Below are 22,458 nucleotides of genomic sequence, written 5' to 3'. Positions count from 1 at the left end.
AATGATTGAGTAAATTATTTACAGAGCTAAAACTGAATTCATGAAGAACATGAATAACACAGTTACAAAAAGCTGGCAGTTCACGGGCTCCAGGAATAAATTCAAATCTCACTATTAACTTAAGTTTCAAGTCTCTGCAGAATCCTGCTTACAGTGCCCTGTGCACGCTCGTCTTTGGAGCGGTGATCATTTCTTAACCACTCACAGCTACAGAAAGGACCAAAGATCAGACATGCTTTGCTGTTTTCAGGGGGCGGAGCTACAGGACACACATATAGGTGGAGGTTCAGAGTTCAGAGACCAGTACGCACACTGACTTCCACCAGATCCATCCATCATCAGACTCACTGCTGGGTACAGCTCTTATCATCACTCCAACAGCACGCAGGTAAACCTCCATCATGTGATCACACTTTCTGCAAACTTCTTGCTGCTGTCAAGTGTCCCTGCTCTTGATTGGTTTAGAGGGTCGTTCTCGTGTTTCTGTGTCATTAATGCAGCAGATTCCATTCTGCTGTCACAGAGAAAGCACGTACACACTGCTTTCAGGACATCTGTGGGTTTGTGGTTGTAATTAAGCTACGAATACGGAAGCTTTACACACACGCACACGCACACACACAATCTGATTTTAATAGTCTCAGTCTCTCCAACTAAGAGAATAAATACTTTTAGATTTTTTTTTTAGATGATTGCAGGTTACCATAAACTTTATAAAATTCTAAAATGACTGAAGTCACACCTGCAGGTTCGTTTAAATAACCGGTTAATGAAATTAAAAAGTGTCACAGCTAGTTTTTGTTGCCATATTCTCATTGATCTCTTCTTTCTAAAGACTCAGACACGTAAGAAGTGTTCCTCAGTATCAGACAGCTTTGCTCAGTTAGAACTTCCTGGTTCGTACTTCGCAGTTTGACTCGGGAGTCCAGGCTTTCCAGGACACACAGCTGGAGCTGCAGTGTACTTGATGACATCACAGCTCAGCTGCACGTGTTTTTATTGCCGTTACTCGTTTCACTGTGGTTAATATTTACAATGGAAACTGTGCACGATGCGCTTCATTAGCCACATATACACTTCTTCTTCTTCTTCTTTTTAACAAAGGTCAAAACTATAATTTTAAGCACTTTGTTAGATGATCGGCCATAAAAGGAGCATCATGGGAGAAAATGTGGAAATAAGAAATAACTGATTTGTTCATTAATTTACGTTGGAGCGATCTTTAAATGGGATTTAAAAAATTGCACAGCGCACTGAAATAAATACTGAATAATCTACAGACGTCTCAGTAACTGTGCTTTATGAGCTAATATGAATCAGCACTGACCCGCCTTCAGTCTTATTCATGTTCTTTACTAGTTTTCTTCTAACATCCATGTTTATGGTCTGTTTCATGTCTAAAAGCCTCACATTTAAACAAGAACAGTCACTACATGACTGATGATACACTCACAGCTTCTCATGGAGCAACATGTTAAACTAGTTTTATTTTTATTCCAGTGGCCTCCCAAAACTTAAAATAGACATATTCCAAAAATTGGGATCCCACCTGAAAATCAACTTTAAAGATTGAACTTCGGGTTTTGGTTTAATCCGATCATAACGAATGACTAAATTTAAATGTCAAATTAAAGTAGCTAAATACAAATTCTGCAGTTTAAGAAAAAAGTCAAATTTTCCACATTTTTTCTCCTTTTTTTAAGGATCAGCATGGAGGACACAGATGACTTATATATGGAAGACATTCCTGGAGTTAAAGAAGCCCTGCAGAACAACGACACTGCTGCAGCAGCTGCAAAGATTCAAGAAAATTTAAAACAACAACATAATATCCCACTAAATATCGCCATCACAGGAGAGTCTGGGGCTGGTAAATCCACCTTTGTTAATGCCTTCAGAGGACTATGTGATGATGAGGAGGGAGCTGCTCCTACTGGTGTTACAGAAACCACCTCAGAGGCCAAACCGTACCCCCATCCAAACCATCCCAATGTTATGTTGTGGGATCTCCCTGGGATCGGCACCACCAAGTTTCCAGCTAAGAAGTACCTGAAGCTTGTTGGATTTGAGAAGTTTGACTTCTTCATCATCATCTCAGCCACTCGCTTCATGGAAAATGACGTGAAACTGGCTCAGGAGATTCAGAAGATGAAGAAAAAGTTCTACTTTGTTCACTCAAAAGTTGACAACGATATACAAGCTGAGAGAAGAAAGAGAGACTTCAGTGCAGAGAGAACTCTCAAAGTAATCAGAGACGACTGCGTTCAGAGTGAGTGTCTTACTTACACTTACAGCTCAGTGGGAGCACTTTATGGATTCACTTTAATATTTGGGTCTTAACTTTACATTATTTGTTGTTACATGTGTAATCATGTTAACATGTTCCTTCTGTGAAACAGGACTCGGAGGATTAGGCTTCGAGTCTCCGCAGGTGTTCCTGGTGTCCAGCTTTGAGCTCCACCTGTACGACTTCAATCTCTTACATCAGACCTTAGACAGAGACCTTCCTTCAAAGAAGAGAGATGCTCTGCTGTTCGTCATGCCCAACATCAACCCAGAGATCATCAGGAAGAAGAAAGAAGCTTTGAAGCGCCGATTATATTGGTTGGCTACTCTGTCTGCAGCTGGAGCAGCTGTTCCACTTCCTGGTCTTTCTATTACTGTTGATGCTGCTGTTCTGGTTGGTGCTGTCACAGATTATGTTTTTGCGTTTGGTCTCGATATCCCGTCTCTGAAGAGACTTTCTGACAGAACAGGTGTGCCATATGCTGATCTGCAGGCTGTCATCATTTCACCACTGGCTGCAGCAGAAATAACTACAGAGCTCCTCTTGAAGGTCATGACCCAAGTGGGACGCACAGCTACATTAATTGTAGCAGAGGAAGTATCCAGATTTATTCCGTTTATTGGAATCCCAGTAGCCATGGGTTTCTCTTTCATCACAACGTATAAAGTTCTGAATGTTATCCTCAGTGAGCTCGCTGAAGATGCTGAGAAGGTGTTTGAAAAAGCTCTGGGTCAGTAAACCTCAAATGAAGCTTAGTGACTGTGTGCTGTGTGTAAATTCTCCTAAACGACTGAATCCAGGCACCAGTTTAGCTCACAGGTTGAACAGGTGACCTCATGTGTGGCTAAATGCAGAGTCCTAGATTTGACCTCTGACCCTGATGTGTGTCTGCTCCACACTCTCGCTCTCATTGCAATATTTAAAAAAGGCAAAACAATATATATGTACTGAGTCACAGTCAGCTGCACATTTATCTTTCACAGTGATCAGAATAAATTTGATCCTGTTTGACAGATAAAACCTGTTTATAATGTAGAGGAGCTGCTGAATCATTGCTGTGATGCTTTTTCACATTGTGTGTGTAATCAGCTGATATGATGGCTGCTGTTTTTATCTGAACTTGTATTTTATTTGTGATTTAGTAAAATGATAAAACAGTTTGTGTTCACTGCCCTCCAGTGGTCAGAATCAGGAACTACAACACAACTGATATAAACTGTTTGTAACCATCAGCCATGTTAATAATAAAATGCTGTTTATAAACACATTAGCATTAGTGTAAGTGTGTTTGATTTGTTTTTAATTCAACAATAGATTTCACTGAATCAGTTTCAATTTAATTTTATTTATATGGCGCATTCACAACAACTGTCCAATTATTTATCAGTTAGAAAAGCACAGAAATGGCGGGAAAGTATTTTACAGACACTCTGGTAAAAGGTGGATGATGATGGAGCAGTGATATAAAACCTGAGAGGCCGATCAGGAAGTGGAAGCAGGTGTGCTGATCGTTGAGGAAGATCAGCTGATTGTCTGGCAGGTTTGGGTCTGACTGCAGTTCTTAATCTAACATTCAGTTGTGATTCTGTGAACACACACAAAATATAACTCACTAAATAAAGCCAATAAGAGAGGAATCCTTTACAGGAAAACTGAAGCTTCCTCATGTTTCATGTTTTCTAATCTGATCTCAAACATCAAGAACACAAAAGGAAACTTTTCTTTATTCTTATTCCTGTTTCGAGATGGACATCTGCCCCAACTCCAAATAGAAAGTCCCATTATAAACACGCATCTAACAAACTGCTTATTTTCATCTTTACTCTCCAAAATCAGCCAAATAACCATCAAACTTGGGACGTGTATCATGTCAGCTTGTTTGTACATAAGGAAAAAGTTATATGCAAACCACTGAGTCAGACCAAAAGTGAATACATCCCCACAAAGTCAACACAAGTCTTTGTTCACCCACAGACAGACTTTAACCAGCAAACATCATGTCAGGAAGAAAGCTGAACATCAGAGAGTCTGAGGGGAGGACGAGCATCTTTAAACCACTGATCAGGAAGGAAAACCTCTCAGCAGTGGCTCACACATATCAGCATTTCACAGAGAATTATGGGAAAAAGAAAAACCCTGTTAATGACAAATCCCGATGAGGAAGAGAATAATGTCACAGTGTGTCAGAGCTCTGAAAGCAGGAAAGGGTTTGACCACAAAGACAGAAGCTGACAATGTACCACAAATTTATTTCTTCTTCTAGGTCTGAAGTTTAATTATTAAATACTGAAAAGTGTTTACATTAATTCCTGAAATGAGTCAAAGGCAACGAACACAATCATTACAAACAAGAACCCTAAAATAAGCAGTTCATTCATAAAAACATTTAAAAGCACCATTAAAGAGAGTTCATGTCTGTTGGTGTTCAGACTAAAGGCAGGAAACTCAGTGAGGTATAATGGAATATTTACATTTTTGATGTTTGTTTGTTTGAGTTTTAACTTCTTCATTTAGTTCAATTATCACTGGAGGATGATGAGCGTTTAGCTCTTGATGTAATATCTGAGTTTTGGTTCTTCTACATTATTCACTGCTGCTGAAGTTTTTATTCGTGGGTTTAGTTCCTCGTTTCAAATTTATGGTTTCTAAGTTCCCTCCTATTGGTTCGACTGATTATTCAGGACTTTATTGTTGAGCTGCAGGATTTTAAATTAAATTCTGCATTTAACAGGAGCCAGAGAAGAGAAGCTCGTATAGAGGAAATATGATCCCTACTTTAGTCCCCTTCAGTACTCAAGATGCTGAGAGAGAGCAAATCCTGACAATAATGAATTACAGTCGTCAAGCCAAGAAGTAATAAATGCATGAACTAGTTTGTAAGCATCACTCTGAGACAGGCTGTTTATAATTTTACAGATATTGTGCAAATGGAAGAAAGCAGTCCTACATATTTTTTAAATATGTGCACTGAAAGTTGATGGTTAAATGTTCTGGAGTTACTGGAAGGAGGGGAAATGTGATCCACAGTAAGAATCTGATTTTTAGGGCCAAATTTGGAAACCTTGGTTCTTTTCTGAATTTAGAAATACAGTTCATTCAGACATTTATGTGATTTGGCTTCAAAGATAAATATAACAGGGAATCATCTGCATAATGATGAAAATACAGTCCTGATCAAAAGTTTAAGACCACCTGAAAAATGTCAAAAATCATATTTTGCATGTTTAGATCTCAAACAAGGTTCCAAGCAGAGCTTCAACGTGCAACAAGAAGAAATTGGACTGAGACAAAACATATTTTGAGCATGCAATTTATTGAAAACATCACTTAAACTCAAACAGGCTGTTTTACAGCTGATCAAAAGTTTAGGACCACATGCCTTTAAAAGTCCAAATCTGTGCAAACATGTGGATTCATTGTCATTTTCTGTCAGTAGTCACACTGTTATTACGTTCTGAAGGCAAAAAAACATTCCCTTTTTGAACGTGGTTGGGTTGTTGAACTGCTCCTCTCTGAGGTGGGACGCAGTAAAATTTCATTTGGAATTTCTTAAATGATCCTGAGGGTTATGGAATAAAAAAGTCAAGTGGAAGACCCAAAAAATTGTCACCAGCACTGAGCCGGAGGATCCAATTGGCAGTCGGTCAAGACACTAGATGATCCTTGACCCAAATTAAGGCCGTTTCTGGTGCCGACTGCAGCCCCATAACTATCAGACGGCATCCGACACTGAAGGGCTACAAAAACAAAAAAACGTCTTCGTCTCCTTGAACACCACATAACTGACTGTTTGAACCAGGGGTGTCCAACTCCAGGCCTCGAGGTCCTGCAGGTTTTAGATGTGTCCTTGATCCAACACAGCTGATTCAAATGGCTAAATGACCTCCTCAACATGTCTTGAAGTTCTCCAGAGGTCTGCTAATGAACTAATCCTTTGATTTAGGTGTGTTGACCCAGGGTGAGATCTAAAACCTGCAGAACATCGGCCCTTGAGCCAGCTCTTCACCACTTGGAGAAATGTTCCCACTCACCTCATGGAGATGCTTGCATCAAGCATGCCGCTACAAATTTTTGAAGTGATCAACAATAACGCTGCAGCTCCTCATTACTGAGTTCATGTTTGGAACTTTCAGGGTTTACAGATTTTTGTGGAGGTGTGGTCCTAAACTTTTGATCAGCTGTAAAACAGCCTGTTTCAGTTTAAGTGTTGTTTTCAACAAATTGCATGCTCAAAAAATGTTTTGTCTCATTTCTTCTTGTTGCATGTTGAAGCTCTACTTGGAACCTTGTTAAGATCCAATCACACAAAATATGATTTTTTGTCATTTTTCAGGTGGTCTTTAACTTCGGGACTGTATATGTCTTCTAATAATGTTGCCAAAGGGAAGCATGCATAACATAAAAAGTAGAAGTCATCGTCATCACTCCATGACTAACTTTGTGTGTGCTAAAGACTCACAAACACACTGAAATATATTAAATGAGATTCTACTTAGGTAGATGTGCAGTTTAGCCAGTGGTGTTTGGGGATCGTTTAAAAAAGTAACGTCAGATTTTGAAGTGACCACAGCTTCATTTCTCAGTATTACGATGATCTCAAAAACTCTACCAGTACAGTAAAAGCAAAAACAAACACACACAAAAAACTAAACAGTGGAAGATTATCAGTCATGGATTGGCCTCCCCAGAGCCTGGAGCTCAACATTACTGAAGCAGTGTGGGATCATCTCGACAGAGAACAGAACGCTTTTTCTCACATACAAAGTGCAGATTTTAAAAGATATGTGAAAAACCTACACAATGATTAAACAGCTGCACTGTAAACAGTTTACAACCTTGTTTCCAAAAGAAGTTGGAAGAAAAGAGCTGACATTTGGTTTTTATCTGAATGCCTGCTGTCGGTCACTTAGCTCGGTACACTGGGATCATGCAGCACTCTGGGATCTCTAATATATTATATTCCACCACAAGCGGACACGGTCACCGCCTTATGCGAGCTGCATGAGGCACTCACACAGCACCAGACACAACACCGGGACGCTGCGCTTATTGTGACGGGGGACTTTAATAGCGCCAACCTCAAACGCGCAGCGCCGAACTTTTATCAACACATCACCTGCCCCACCAGGGGTGAAAGGACACTGGACCACTGCTACACTACGGTCAAGGACGGCTACAAGGCACAATCCCGCCCCCCGTTTGGCAAATCTGATCACGCCGCCATCTTCCTCATGCCAAAATACAAACAAAGGCTGAAACAGGAAGTTCCGGTTCAGAGGAAGGTCGCGCGCTGGACGGATCAATCGGTGGCCGCGTTACAGGACGCACTCGATGACGCAGACTGGGGCATGTTCAGAAACAGCTCTGACGATGACGTCAACGTGTTTACGGAAGCGGTTGTGGGATTCATCGGGAAACTAGCGGATGATACCGTGGAGACAAAGACTATCACAACGTTTCCCAACCAGAAGCCGTGGGTGGATAAAACCATCCGCGACGCTCTGAGATCCCGCACCGCTGCCTACAACACGGGACTCATGACGGGGGACATGGACCCGTACAAAGCCGCGTCATATAACGTGCGGAGGGCGGTGAAAGAGGCGAAGCAGCGCTACGGGAGGAAACTAGAGTCACAACTCCAACAGAGTGACTCTAGGAGCCTGTGGCGGGGACTAAGGACAATAACGGACTATAAAGCACCAACAACCGGTATGACGAACGCGGCCGTGACTCTGGCAGACGAGCTGAACACTTTCTATGCTCGCTTCGAGGCTGCAGCTAAGGTCTCCAACAATGCTAGTGTTAGCGGCGCTAACGGCTGCAGACAGGAAGATACTGCCAGCACCGGAAACGTGCTCGTCATCTCCGAGCATGAAGTAAGGAGAGCCTTCAAGAGAGTGAACACCAGGAAAGCAGCAGGACCAGACGGCATCCCAGGTCGTATCCTAAGAGACTGCGCATACCAGCTAGCTCCTGTGTTCACTGAGATATTCAACATCTCTTTATCTCAGTCGGTGATCCCCACATGCTTCAAAGAGTCCATCATTGTTCCTGTCCCGAAGAAACCCCACCCTGCTTCTCTCAATGACTATCGCCCTGTAGCCCTCACCTCAGTAGTGATGAAGTGCTTTGAACGCCTGGTCAGAGACTTCATCATTTCTTCACTACCAGACACACTGGACCCACTACAGTTCGCTTACCGTCCAAATCGTTCCACAGATGATGCCATCTCTCATCTCCTCCACACATCACTCACTCACTTGGACACTAGAAGGGGGAATTATGTTAAAATGCTCTTCATAGACTACAGCTCTGCATTTAACACCATAATTCCCTCCACACTCACCACCAAGCTGGAGCATCTGGGACTCAGCTCATCTATGTGTCAGTGGATCTCCAACTTCCTAACTGGCAGACCACAGGCAGTAAGGATGTAAGGACATGTCTCAGCCTCCACCACTCTCAGCACTGGAGCCCCCCAGGGGTGTGTTCTGAGCCCCCTGCTGTACTCTTTGTACACATATGACTGTGTGGCCACTACCAGCTCCACCACCATCATCAAGTTTGCTGACGACACCGTCGTGGTGGGCCTGATCTCTGATAACAACGAGACGGCCTACCTGAAGGAGATTAGGAATCTGGAGAACTGGTGCCAGAGGAACAACCTCCTTCTAAACGTCAGTAAGACAAAGGAGCTGATAGTGGACTTCAGCACTAAGCAGGAGAGGAACTACCAGACCCCCGTCATCAACGAGTGCCCAGTGGAGAGAGTGGACAGCTTCAAATACCTCGGAGTTCACATCACGCAGGACCTGTCATGGTCCTGTCACATCAACACCGTGGTGAAAAAGGCCCGACAGCGTCTCTACCACCTCAGACGCTTGAGAGACTTCCAACTGCCCTCCAAGGTGCTCAGGAACTTTTACTCGTGCACCATAGAGAGCATCCTGGCGGGAAACATCTTAACCTGGTTCGGGAACAGCACCATGCAGGACAGACGAGCTCTACAGAGGGTTGTGCGGTCAGCTGAGCGCACCATCCGCTCCGAGCTCCCTGACCTGCACTCAATCTACAGCAGGCGGTGCTGGACCAAGGCCAGGAAGATCGTGAAGGACCTCAGCCATCCCAACAACAGACTGTTCTCTCTGTTGAGGTCAGGAAAGCGATTCCGCTCCCTGAAGACCAACACAGAGAGACTGAGGAGGAGCTTCTTCCCGCAGGCGATACGGTTTCTCAATCACACCACCACACAGTACTGACCCACACATACAGTTCTTACACACACACTGGACTTTCTGGACTTTGGTTTTGCACAACACTGGTCACTATATTCTTCATTTCCGGTTAATACTTGTACAGCTGCTGTTATTGTGTATATATTTATTTATATTTAGATTTCTTCATACATTCTTATATAGTTCTATATTGTGTATTGTGTATTTTGTTGTACAGTTGTTTTATTTTCAACTTTAATTTATATATTTATCTTTATCTTATTCTTCCCAGTTAAATTTACCCTTCATTCTAATTTGTGTTGTACAGTTATTTCATTTTTAACCTTTTCCTTCCTAGTTAAATTTACCCTTTTTAATTTTTCATATTTATTTCCTATCTTATTCATAGCCTTTTCCTTTTTTGTTTTCTTTAGGTCACGAGCAGTTGTCCAAGCATTTCACTACATATCGTACTGTGTATGACTGTGTACGTGACAAATAAAATTTGAATTTGAAATTTGATTTGAATTTAAACCTTTTTCCACTTTCATCTGCAATGATCTACCTGAACAAACAAACAGACCAGTGGACGCTGATAGAAGCAAATCTCGTGGATGAGAGTGGAAACTGCTGCACTTTTCCAGATGTAGAGTGATATGGAACACCAAACGACCCACAGCTCAGAGAAACACTGGTTTTCCTCAAATTTACAGCTCGTCTAAAAATGGTGAAATTTGTGAGGAATGCCAGATTTTAACAATACCACACTGAGGTGGTCAAACTCAGAGCCCTTCTAAACACCCTCTCAGCATCATCAGCAAACTCACTGAGGAAAAACTGCAGAGCTCGACTGGTTATAGTGAAAGAGAAACCAGCTGTCAGCAGGGATCCGAACAGTGGAATGAATCTGCACACGTTATCTGCTCTCATTATTTTAGCTGTGCTTGGAAGTGTCGTCAACTCATTCAGGATAAGATCTGTAGTTATGGTGTTTGTGGCCAGCGAAGATTTGATGACAGCGCACAGATCAGTGTAGGAGACACCTGTGATGGCAGCAAGTCTCTTCAGAGATGGGCTGTCAAGACCAAACCCAGCTACGTAACCTGTGACAGCAGCCTTTAAAGTGCTGTCATCCAGAGCAGAAATCCCCAGAGGAGCTGTACGTACAGCTGCAGACAGAGTAGCATAGAGTGTTATTTGGGCCTGAAAAACGTCTTTTTTTTGCCATATTGGTCCATTTGATTGACCTTTATTATAATTATGTATTTATTTTATTTTCGGTTGCTACAAACGGGACAGACATGACTGGGGGATAGGACAGGGAGAAAGAATGAAAGAAAGAGAGGGAGAGAAAGAAAACCAGAGGGGAGAAGAGATGGTGAGAAAGGGGGGAAGAAAGAAAGAAAAACAAACAAAACACCTGGATCACCTGTATGGAGAAAAAAAACAGAAGAGAAAGCAAACAAAAAAAAAAGAGCAACATAATAAAAACAGCGCCATCACAATAAACTAGCTAGCAGTAGATAACAGTAGATACTAAATATTAAACGATATTGTGCAGCACGCAAGATAGACAGCGCACAATGTGCTTTGAGGCAGCAGCCAAGAAAGGTGTAGTCCGCGTCTGTGAACACCCGTGTGTACACCTGTGTGGAGGAGATCCAGGCCCCAGATATCCAGAGGCCCCAGAGTACAAGGACCCGAGGAGGACCACCAAAGGGGGGGGAACCGTGCCACCCTCCTGGGAAGAGCTGAGTAGAGCCCCAAACGAGAGGTCACCCAGCAGCTACGGAGCAGAGGCCAGAGGGGGTTGCAGTGGCGTGCCAGAGGCCTGAGGGCACCCCACCCCCGGAAGGAGCGTGTGTGGGTGGGTGTGGTAGAGCGGGAATAGGCAGGCAGCTGAGGATGGGGAGGGAAGAAAGGGAGGGGCAAGCAGCCCCTCCCTGGGGCCAGCTCCCCCGCTGACCCCAGTAGGCAACCCCACACTCTGGAACCCACCAGGGCAAGGGGGCCCAGGCCCATCCGGACCGGGGCCCGCAGCAGCAGCACCTCCCAGCCCCACAGAGTCCGGGGCAGCCCGCCCGACTCCACCCCAGAGAAAACTGCACCCACCCCATCATCCAATCATCTCCCAAACTACACAAGACAATAGACACCCAGGTTGAGTTCATTCTCCACCTCTCCTATATCTCTCCCCCCACCTGCAGAGTGAGCTCCTGTAGAGAGAAGACCACCTGCAAAGATATAACAACCTCCCCACCAGTTAGAGAGCCCCCTAGTTGGGCCGATGCACCAGAGGTCCCCTGCACTGGGGCTGAGCCCCCTGCACCCACCCGCCCACAGCTCCGGCGACACAACAGCCAGGACCCGAGCCCCCAAGGCCCAGCCAGCACCCCAGACCGGGGGCGGAGCTCCCCCAGACCCCCAAGCCTCCACGCCAGTCCCGGACCCACCCAGGGGCAGCCAGGCTACCAGGCCAGTAACCAACGTCCGCCAGCACAGACCCTCCCCCATCTCCGCTGTACGCAGCCACAAGGAAAACACCATCTAAGAGCTAACCAGGTCATGGCCACATCCCCCGGGTTAGGCCCTCCAGGGAAAACGTCCCTAGGGACTCCCCAGATGCCCTAAGGCCGTCCCTACCCCCATATCAACCACAATAGCGAAGGCAGGACCAAACCACGACCCCCCACCCCCACTAGGTGATGAAACGGATCAAAGGAGCCCAAAGGGATTGATCAAATGTGATGGCAGAGGCTGTTTCAAGACTAATGTGATCTATTAGATGGTTTTTATATTGGTTAGAATTAAGATTATTTTTATTTTTTCAGTTAATGAGGACCATTTTCTTGGCAATGCATAGGGCCGTAAAAATAACGTGGGCTGTGTTTATTTCTGCAGTGACCTCATCCAAGTTGCCCAGCAAGCATACTAAAGGGGAGGCTGGAATGTTACATTTCAGACACTTTGATAAGTCTTCACATATCTCGCGCTAAAATTTCTGAACTGGTGGACAGAACCAAAGAGCGTGGATGTGATTGTCCGGTGTATTTGCTGTGCAGTGTGAGCAGTTGTTGGAAGGCGTATAGCCCATCTTGAACATCCTATGACCAGTATAGTGCACTCTGTGTAATCCCTTCCCATTTTGCAATAGGAAGGGATATTGATTCATCTATTTTAGAAAGTGTTCTGTATATTTTAGACAATAATTTGGGGGGTTTTAGACTAAAAAATTGTATCACACTTGGTGGTGTTTGTAATTCAGCTTCACTAGGATTAAATTTCTTTTTTACTATGGATTTAATTTGTTGATATTCCAAAAATTGTTTCTTGTTGATCCCATATTGTGTAACTAGTCTGTCAAACAAAATAAAGTCTGTTCCTTCCAATATATGTTCCAAGTATTTAATTCCTTTGCAACTCCAAACTGGAAAGTTTATCATATTATTGTTTTGTAATATGTCCGGATTGTTCCAGATAGGTATATGTTTGCATGGGATTAATGAAGACTCTGTTATTTTTAGAAACTCCCACCATGCTGTCAGAGAAGAGCTGATATTGATGCATCAATATCAGAAAAACTTCTTTCTTCTTCTTGATGATGTTGCATATACCAAACAGCAGAACATCTCTCTGGTGTTCAGGAAGTTCTCTCTCTAAGGTCTCATGTAACAGAGGGAAGTTGTACCATTGGAGCTCAAAGCTGGACACCAGGAAGACCTGCGGAGACTCGATGCCTAAATCTCTGAGTCCTGTGTCACAGAAGAAACACACGGTATGAAGATTAAATGAGAAATGCAGACTAACATATTGAATGTGGATTTCTTTGTGTGCTGCATCCTGGTGTAACTTCTGGTAATGCTTGGAGAAACTGTCTCAGTAATTGATGCCACGGCCTGCTTACACCAACACATCCTTTCATCCCTCAGCTGTGAAAGGCTGATGGCGGATTGTCCTCATCTCGATGAGAACGACATGACGTTGGATTTTCAGACGGACACCACAGACGCATCTAGTAAAACCCTCAGACAAGTACAAATCTCAGTGACCTTTACCTCAAGCTGAAGGTCAGAGGTCAACCTTTCTAAAAATCTTGTAAAGATGATAACACAAGAAGGAAGTCAGCTGGGACTTTCACATTTATTCCATTGGTGCATCTACTCAGAGGCTGCGGGGTCACCAGTGATGTTTTTGTGAAACATCTTGCAAAACTAACTGAAATATAACATTTTTGTGTTACTCAAAGGTTGCATGAAAATACAGTTTAGTGATTAGTATGCAGAACTGTGGTGACGTTTACAGTGATGCACTATTGTGGACTGGTGCAGAGCAGCTGTGGTGTTCATGGTCAGTGTTAGGGGGAGAATTAGATTAGATTTATTCATCTGTATCTTCCTTTTTTAGTAATTAAACTGTCTACATGAGAGAAATGAACCATATAGCATGTGAAATATGTGCTTATATATTGTTGTATTCAGTTAGCTCCATCTTAAGAGCAATCTTATTGCAGCAAGTCATTATGTGATTATTGCTGTGATCCTTCTGTTCATGCTGCATCACTACACCTGATCAGTGTTGGGAAGGTTCTTTTAAAATGATTACAGATTACAGATTACATGCCTCAAAATGTATTTGTAATGTATTCCACTACATTACTGCACTTTTTGCAGCGATCTCGTATAGAAAACTATTCCATGCGTATATAAAACAGGTCCGCGGCTCCGAACCGTAGTAAAGGGATCTCTGGCTAATATGTCGGGTTCGTGTCGGGCTCGTAGCTGAAAACTAGCTTTACTTTGTTGTTGTCATGTTTCGGCTGTGTGCAGGCAAGAGAAGGACCCAAACGCAAAACTCACCACGCAGGAATAAAACTCAAAAAGCTGCTTTATTGCAGAATGGCACAAAAATATAACAAAACTAAACTGGGGCATGGATAAACTGACACACAGGGAAACACAGCCATGAGGGAGACTACGACACTGACAAAGAGAAACACAGGGCTCAAATACACAGAGGGATAACGAGGGAACAAGACACAGGAGGAGAGCACAGCTGGGAGTAATCAGGCTGGACGAGGCAAGGGAAGCAAAACTAGAAACACTGACATGAGACACGGACCTTCAAAGTAAAACAGGAAACACACTGACTGAACTCTAGACATGTAAACTTAACAGCAACTGGGGAGACAGAACATAGGAACCTGAAATATGGTACAAAAACGTCACAGTAGACACAACATGGAACACAGGGAAGCCATATTACAAAGCCAAAGAACTAAACCTATGATAACCATAACTGAGACCTAGGGAAACAAGAAACAGTACAACAAAGACTCAAAACATAATCCATAATATAAAAACACGAGATCTCTTCAAAATAAAATAGGAAACGTAATGAGACGCAGACATGACAACCAGAACTTGACAACGTAAGACACAGACATGAAACACTTGGAAACACAAGGGGGAACTAATAAGCAAATGAACATAGGAGACCTAATGAGCTTAAACATACTATAAACATCAAAATGAACTAAAACTCAAAACACTGGGTCAAAAGACCCAGGATCATGACAGTTATCTGGGTCAACTTTGCTAGCAAGAGACAGAGAGAGGCATTGAAAGGCTGCTCCAACGGAACTTATTGTTTCAGAGGAAAACACGAACACAGTGTACAGTCGAGTCTTAATAGCGTACTTACAACTGGGCTTGTCAGGCACTCTTTTTGGCTGCAGTGGTTATTATTATATTTACATGCTTCCAGCTCCTGTTTCTGCTCGATGACAGCTCGTACTTTTCCTTTCTCTCCCTCCCTCGCTCACAGACACATAACGGGTATGGCAGTCCATTCTCCCTGCAGCACGGACTACACTGCCCATCAGGCTTCATGCTTTAGAGCAGCGGTCCCCAACCTTTTTTGTGCCACGGACCGGTTTATGCCCGACAATATTTTCATGGACCGGCCTTTAAGGTGTCGCGGATAAATACAACAAAATAAAACTAGTACCGGTACCGAAAAAAAGAAAATTTATTCATAACACACGTGAAAAGACCCAGGAAAACAGAGTAAACAATAAAAACGATAACAAAATAACGCTGTAAACCGATAAAAACCCTGAAAACTATACATTTCACACCTGAGCCTCAACTCTCGCGGCCCGGTACCGGTCCGAGGCCCGGGGGTTGGGGACCGCTGCTTTAGAGCGATGCCTGTAACACTCTGCCTATTGCCTTCATATTAAATAACTTTTTGAATAATAATTTAAAAAATATTTCTTCACATTATTATGCAGGCTGCAGGTAGAGGTTACATGGATTGAGACATAGGCTTTAGAGCCTTCTAATGCGTGTTTTGTTTGGGTTTCTGTCAATGGAGAATTGTACTTAGAGGTCAGTATAAACTTTTAATGATATAAGTTTGCATATGATAGAATACTGCATGATGACTTTTTGATGACTCAGACTGTTGTTCACTACAAGACTTGTTCTGTTCCCTACATCATACAAAGCAGTTTCTTCCCACAGCGATAAGAGTTTCACTCCCTACCAGGAAGAGGAGCCGCTTCTCCGCTCACACACTCACACACACCCACATACGCACATACATAGCTGATCAACATACTGATCAACATTCCTCGGATATGAACAGATGTATTCACTAGGGGTGCAACGATACACAAAATTCACGGTTCGATATTTTTTCGATACAAAAAAATTGTTCATGCCTTGTTAATTTGTCATTTATTAAAATTATAAATATATATTTTAACTCAAAAGTACAGTTTTTAAATTTAATGTTGCTGAAACAACAAAGTAATAAAAAAAATAAATCTATCTGATCGAGAAATCACTCATCTTTGGAAAAGAGAGTTTATTACAGAGAAATGGCTCTTTCCAAAACAAAAGCTGTACTATACGCTTCTTCTGGGCTATATTCTCAGCAGCATATTAAACATATCAGGTCCCCATAAGGAGAATCATGTGCTAACGGCTGTCTAAATGACTCGGGTAAAGTTTGTAGTATGCGTGCTTGTTGTTTTTGTCTGCTTCCACTTGTCTTTGCACTAGGATGCTGTCGGAGTAAATGTGCAGTCATATTCATTGTGTTCCCAATAGTGCTGTCAGCGTTAATCTCGTTGAAATGACGTTAACGCCACAACACGGCAAATCTCCATTAACGAGCTACCGCGGATCGCCCCGTGCGTGGGGCTGGACGGTCAACACGTTAACGAGCAAACTGCGCTAACGCACTAGTTCCCACCCATGTAATTGAGCATTGCGTGGCACATCCGACATACTGTTTTACTTTAGTCCATGACGCGCTTACCTTCAGGGTCATACGTCACATGAAGACCAAAATAGTTCCAAAGGCCAGATCTGAATGAGCGTGGAGGAGGTTCAATTTCAGCAGTTGCCATGTTGCAACGAGCTTAGCTCCTGTCTTGCTAGCTTGCGCTGCGCTCAGAGGATCTGCGCTCGACAGTGCAGTAGTGATGTGCGGATCGATCCTGAAATATCGATTCCTCTGATACCAATCATTTATGTTCTAGAATCGATTCTCACATTGTGTGATTCTCACCCGCCCACAACCCCGGCAACACACCAACCAGGACCCAAACCCCCGAGGCCCGGCCAGGGCCCCAGCCCAGAGACGGAGCGCCCCCAGAACCTCACGCCCATCCAGGACCCACCCAGGGCCAGCCAGGCTACCAGGTCAGTAACCCACGTCCGTCAGCACAGACCCTCCCCTAGCCCCGCTGCACGCAGCCACGAGGAAACAGTCACCTGAGAGCCAACAGAGCCCCTAACCGGACATGACCGCTACCCCGGGGTTCCGGGCAGGACTCCTATCACCTCAGAGACAATTTACCGTGATCCCCGCCCAACAATTCCCAACTTCTCAAGTCGAGACCCTAGTGAGTTTGCTAGGCTTAAGATGGTATTGGGGAATCTTCTACCTGAGGACGGGACTGAGCTGTTCAAGTATCAAGTGTTGATTGATCACCTGCACCTAGAGGAGGCCAGATTAATAGCTGATGCTTACCTCAACTCTACCACACCCTTCACTGATACGATGGAGGCCCTCAATGACAAATTCGGCCAGCCACATCAGATAGTGCTGAGACGTATTGCTGCGATGATGGACTCACCTGACATCAGGCGTGGAGACGTCTCGGCATTTGAGAGATTTTCCCTCCAGATACAGTCACTTGTGGGGATGTTAAGGACGCTAGGCCCAGAAGGAGAAGTGGAACTACACTGTGGTTCACATGTTGCTCGTCTGCTTAGTAAACTACCCCCCGAGCAGAGAGCAGAGTTCCGCCGCTGCATGTTCCAACAAGGTGTGAGGATGCATACCTTGGCAGATCTCGCAGGGTGGCTTAAGTATGAGTCCTGGTACCAAGACTCTGAAGGGCAGCTAGCAGTGAAAGGGACAAAGGAGAAACAGTGGCCCAGGCCTGAGGTGCGCCAGAGTAAGAGATCCATCACAGTCCTTCATGGTGCAAAGGAGGTACCGACAAAGCTACAGGCTGTGAGGCCAGGTGGTGTGGCCAGTAAGAACAAGCCATACTGTCCATTCTGTAACACGGAAGAGCACTATCTCAGTCAGTGCACAATGGTATCCAAGTTGGCAAAGGACGAGCTAACAGAGTGGATAAAGAGTAACAAGAGGTGCTGGCGCTGCGCACGGTCACACCAGGCGGCCCAGTGCAATCTGAGGAAGACGTGCAGCTTCTGCCAAGGGAAGCACCTGCAGGTACTGCATGATGTCAATGTTAGAACACCTAAAGGGTCACTAACAACAGCGGTGGTGAGCGGTGACTCGAAGGCAGCGACCGACGTCCTGTATCTAGACAGACCCACTGAAGGCTGCAAAGTCCTTCTAAAGATCGTCAAAGTCTGCATTCATTATGGCAAGCGAACAATCAGCACTTATGCTGTACTGGATGACGGGTCAGAGAGGACAATGCTTCTGCCGGAGGCTGCCGAGAAGTTAGGCATGCAAGGGATCGCAGAGGATGTCCCACTGCGCACGATTAGGCAGGATGTGCAGACTCTCAGAGGTGAGTCAGTGTCGTTCTCTGTTTCTTCTCCGTCAAGGCCCAGGACCAGGTTCAAGATTGCTGGGGCCTTCACTGCTGCACGCATCGGACTTGCAGGCCACACTTATCCCATGGAGCAACTCAGAGAAAGGTATAAGCACCTGATTGGCCTTCCGATCCACACCTTGTTAAATGTGAAACCTTTGCTACTCATTGGCAGTGACCATCCCCATCTGGTTACCCCCGTTGAACCAGTCAGGCTGGGACCTCCAGGGGGGCCTGCTGCTATTCGTACCAGGCTAGGTTGAGCGCTACAAGGGCCAGCAAGTATAGTTGGCCAGCTTACCCAACCGCAACAGTGCTTACTGACGACTGTTGCACCTCAGGTCAGTGAGTTAATGAAACATGTGGAGAAACTGTGGCAGGTCGACATCGTTCCATTCCGAAATGAGAAGCTTGTTACTCGTTCAAGGCAAGACCAAGAGGCCATACGCATTCTGGAGACCAGAACTGTCCGAATAGAGGTTGAAAGCATACGTCGCTATGCCACCCCACTGCTTCGCCGGAATGGGATGCCTCTACTGCAGGCAACTAAAGACGCCGTCATGCCAAGTCTACGGGGTGTGGAGAGAAGGCTGGCCAAAGACCCAGAACGAGCTGAAGCCTACAAGGTGGAGATGGAGAAGCTTATCAAGGCTGGCTCCATCATTAAATGTGGCTCTGGGACACCTGTGACAGAAGGTCAGGAGGCGTGGTACATCCCTCATCACATGGTGAGCCATAATGGCAAGAACCGATTGGTTTTCAACTGCTCATTTCAGTACAGAGGACAGAACTTGAACGACTACCTGCTGCCTGGGCCCACCTTAGGTGCGTCGCTTCTGGGTGTCCTATTACGCTTCCGAGAGCATGCAGTTGCAGGGAGTGGGGACATTAAAGGCATGTTCCACCAGGTTCATCTCTTACCAGAAGATCGTGCCCTGCTCAGATTCGTCTGGCGAGACATCAGCGACGAGAGCCCTCCAGCAGTCTACGAGTGGCGGGTGCTCCCGTTCGGAAACATGTGTAGCCCCTGCTGTGCCACATTTGCCCTGCAGCGTCATGTCATGGATAACAGCCAGCCAGATGATGACGTGAGACTCTCAGTCGAAAGGTGTTTTTATGTGGACAACTGCCTTCAGAGTTTCCCCACCGTGGAAGAGGCAAGGAACCTTGTCGACAAGTTACGAGCCATCCTAGCCTCACCAGGGTTTGACCTACGACAGTGGGCCAGCAATGAACGTGACGTCATCAGTCATTTACCAGAAGAGAGCTGCTCCGCTAGTGTGGAGCTATGGCTGGCCCAGAACAAGGTAGATACCCCAGAATCTACCCTGGGATTGAGTTGGCTATTCCACACAGATGTCCTAGGCTACAAGCATCGTCATTTTCCATATGCAGTCCCCACGATGCGCAATATCTACAAGGTCCTGGCCAGCCAGTACGACCCCCTAGGGTTCATCTTACCCTACACAACCAGAGCGAAGGTAATCATCCGCCATCTTTGGGACAAGCAAAGGGGTTGGGATGACCCACACCTACCTCAGGAGCTTATGCAGCAGTGGACAGCCTGGGAGGAAGAGCTGCAATTTCTACCTGAAATTACTCTTCCCCGACCATATGTGCCTAAGGAAGTGGACCCCTTCGGCTGTCAGAGAGAGGTGCACATATTTTGTGATGCCTCTGAAGAAGCTTATGGCTCAGTAGCTTACCTCCGGACCACTGGCAGAAATGGTGAAGTGCATCTGTCATTCTTGGTGGCCCGTTCCAGGGTTGCCCCTAAGCGGTTCCACTCCATGCCCCGATTGGAGCTCTGTGCTGCACTCACTGGGGCACAGCTCTCACAAGTGCTGGAAAGGGAGCTCACCCTTAGAATCGACCAGACGGTCCTATGGTCTGATTCTACAACAGTGCTGACCTGGCTGAGGTCTGAATCCTGTCGATTTAAGGTCTTCGTGGGCACTCGTGTAGCCGAGATACAAGAGCTGACAGACAGGAACTCCTGGAGATACGTCGACTCTGGAAGGAATCCAGCCGACGATGTGACACATGGGAAGAAGCTGAAGGAGCTCACTGTACCAAATAGATGGAGCCAAGGACCATCCTTTCTCCTGCGCAGTCCAGACTCCTGGCCAGAGGATCTCACGGTTGACCAAGATGGAGATGCCTCGGAGCTGTGTAAAGCTGTGTTCTGTGGGACCACAGCAACTACTCCGTCAGGTCAGCCAACTTCAGATTTGAGCCGCTACAGAACCTGGAGTGAGATGTTAGAGGTTATAGCGCGGGAGCTACATGGGGCGGCCCAACCAGATGGTCATCCCACTGTTGAGGACTATCGCAAGGCGGAGAGGCTGATCCTACAGAGGGCCCAGATGGATAGTTTCCCGGAGGAGTACAACCTGTTGAAAGTCGGTAAGCCAGTTCCCAGGAGCAGTCGTCTTCTCTCTCTGTCACCCGAGGTGGATGAGACCAGACAGCTCATTTGTGTTGGAGGACGACTTCGTCGATCTGAAGATTTGGCTCTGGAGACACTCCATCCGATTATCCTAGACCCAAGCCACCCAGTGACCAAACTCCTGATCCAAGACTTTGATCGCCGCCTCCATCATCCTGGCCCGGAGCGGGTGTTCGCAGAACTTCGGCGCTCCTACTGGATTCTGCGAGGGCGTGAAGCTGTCTGGCGCTACCAACACCTCTGTGCTGATTGTCAAAGGTGGAGAGCTAGACCTACAGTGCCAAGGATGGCAGACCTGCCAGCAGCCCGGCTGCGTCTATATAAACCGGCTTTCTACTCTACGGGAATGGACTGCTTCGGGCCGTTTGAGGTCAAGGTTGGTTGGCGTATTGAGAAGAGATGGGGAATCATATTCAAGTGCCTTACCACCAGGGCAGTCCACTTGGATGTACTTAACACCATTGATGCAGATGCATTCCTGATGGCTCTTCGGCGATTTGTCGCCCGTAGAGGAACACCTGCCGAGTTGTTTTCAGACCAGGGGACCAACTTCAGGGGAGGTGAGAGGGAACTGCGTGAGACTTTTCTGAAGATGGCCCCGGAACTACAACAGCTTCTAGCACCCCAGAGGATCAGCTTCCGCTTTAATCCTCCAGGTGCCCCACACTTTGGGGGAGCATGGGAAAGGGAGATCCGGTCGGTTAAGTATGCCCTCTATGCCACCGTTGGTGCTCAGTCAGTTCCAGAAGAAGTGCTTCGCACTGTACTCATCGAAGTGGAAGGGATACTCAATAGTAAACCCCTAGGGTATGTGTCTTCCGATGTCAGAGATGCAGATCCAGTGACTCCCAATGTTCTTCTGATGGGGCGGCCGGATGGATAGCTACCTCAGATAGTATACCCAGAGAGTGAGCTCCTCAGTCGCCGTCGCTGGAAGCACTCCCAGGTTTTGGCTGACCATTTCTGGTCACGTTTCATCCGTCAGTACATTCCCAGTCTGCAGACTCGCCAGAGGTGGCAAACAACGGCGGCTGATTTGGCTGAGGACTCTGTGGTGATGATCGCTGATCCACAGCTTCCCAGGGCTCTCTGGCCTGTGGGGAGGGTGATTAAAACTCATCCTAGCCCTGATGGACGCAACAGGTCAGCTGACGTGAAGGTGAAGGAGAGAGTCTACACTCGGCCAGTTGCCAGACTGGTTGTCCTCCCTGCGCTGCCCTCTGGAGAAGATGAGGACAGCTCTGCGTCGAACTCACCACAACCCTAGAACTTTGTTGCCTTATTGATGAGCAAATGTCTTACATACATTTGGGGGCGGCTGTATAAAAGGCCCCAAAGTTCATAGAATAGTTTTACTGGTGTTTATAAGTTTATATAAGTTCATTTAATATTCAGTCTTCTGTCTGTTTGGGCCAGCCCA

General features: G+C 45.6%; 2 protein-coding genes across 3 annotated transcripts; one reads left to right on the top strand and one right to left on the bottom strand.

Moving 5' to 3' along the window:
* The first annotated feature begins 255 nt into the window (after positions 1–255).
* LOC145422362 (interferon-inducible GTPase 5-like) lies at positions 256–3,646 on the top strand. Of its 2 annotated transcripts, XM_080293642.1 has the most exons (3): positions 256–388; positions 1,704–2,269; positions 2,400–3,645. In XM_080293642.1, the coding sequence occupies exons 2-3, from the start codon at positions 1,711–1,713 to the stop codon at positions 3,023–3,025; spliced, it is 1,185 nt and encodes a 394-aa protein (XP_080149768.1). In that variant the 5' UTR covers positions 256–388; positions 1,704–1,710; the 3' UTR covers positions 3,026–3,645. The 2 variants fall into 2 exon arrangements, with proteins under 2 accessions (XP_080149768.1, XP_080149769.1); XM_080293643.1 differs by lacking the exon at positions 256–388 and having other exon boundaries at positions 1,705–2,269; positions 2,400–3,646.
* Positions 3,647–10,219: 6,573 nt separating this feature from the next.
* LOC145422616 (interferon-inducible GTPase 5-like) lies at positions 10,220–17,316 on the bottom strand. The gene is made up of 3 exons (XM_080294160.1): positions 17,310–17,316; positions 13,116–13,253; positions 10,220–10,670 (listed from the first exon to the last, which is right to left on the bottom strand). The coding sequence occupies exons 1-3, from the start codon at positions 17,314–17,316 to the stop codon at positions 10,255–10,257; spliced, it is 561 nt and encodes a 186-aa protein (XP_080150286.1). The 3' UTR covers positions 10,220–10,254.
* Positions 17,317–22,458: the final 5,142 nt, after the last annotated feature.

Source organism: Astatotilapia calliptera, chromosome 19, assembly GCF_964374335.1.
Source record: "Astatotilapia calliptera chromosome 19, fAstCal68.1, whole genome shotgun sequence".
Taxonomy (NCBI): Eukaryota; Metazoa; Chordata; class Actinopteri; order Cichliformes; family Cichlidae; genus Astatotilapia; species Astatotilapia calliptera.
Note: the sequence above shows the minus strand (reverse complement) of the source record. Positions and strands in the feature narration are given on the sequence as shown.

Bases quoted from the DNA above. Each gene is read 5' to 3' on its own strand.
- LOC145422616 (XM_080294160.1), bottom strand. The intron at 10,671-13,115 runs GTATATGCAACA...CTCTGTCTGCAG, and splicing joins GAGAGATGTTCTGCTGTTTG to CTGTACGTACAGCTCCTCTG.
- LOC145422362 (XM_080293643.1), top strand. From the start codon at position 1,711: ATGGAGGACACAGATGACTTATATATGGAAGACATTCCTGGAGTTAAA. The intron at 2,270-2,399 runs GTGAGTGTCTTA...TCTGTGAAACAG, and splicing joins CAGAGACGACTGCGTTCAGA to GACTCGGAGGATTAGGCTTC.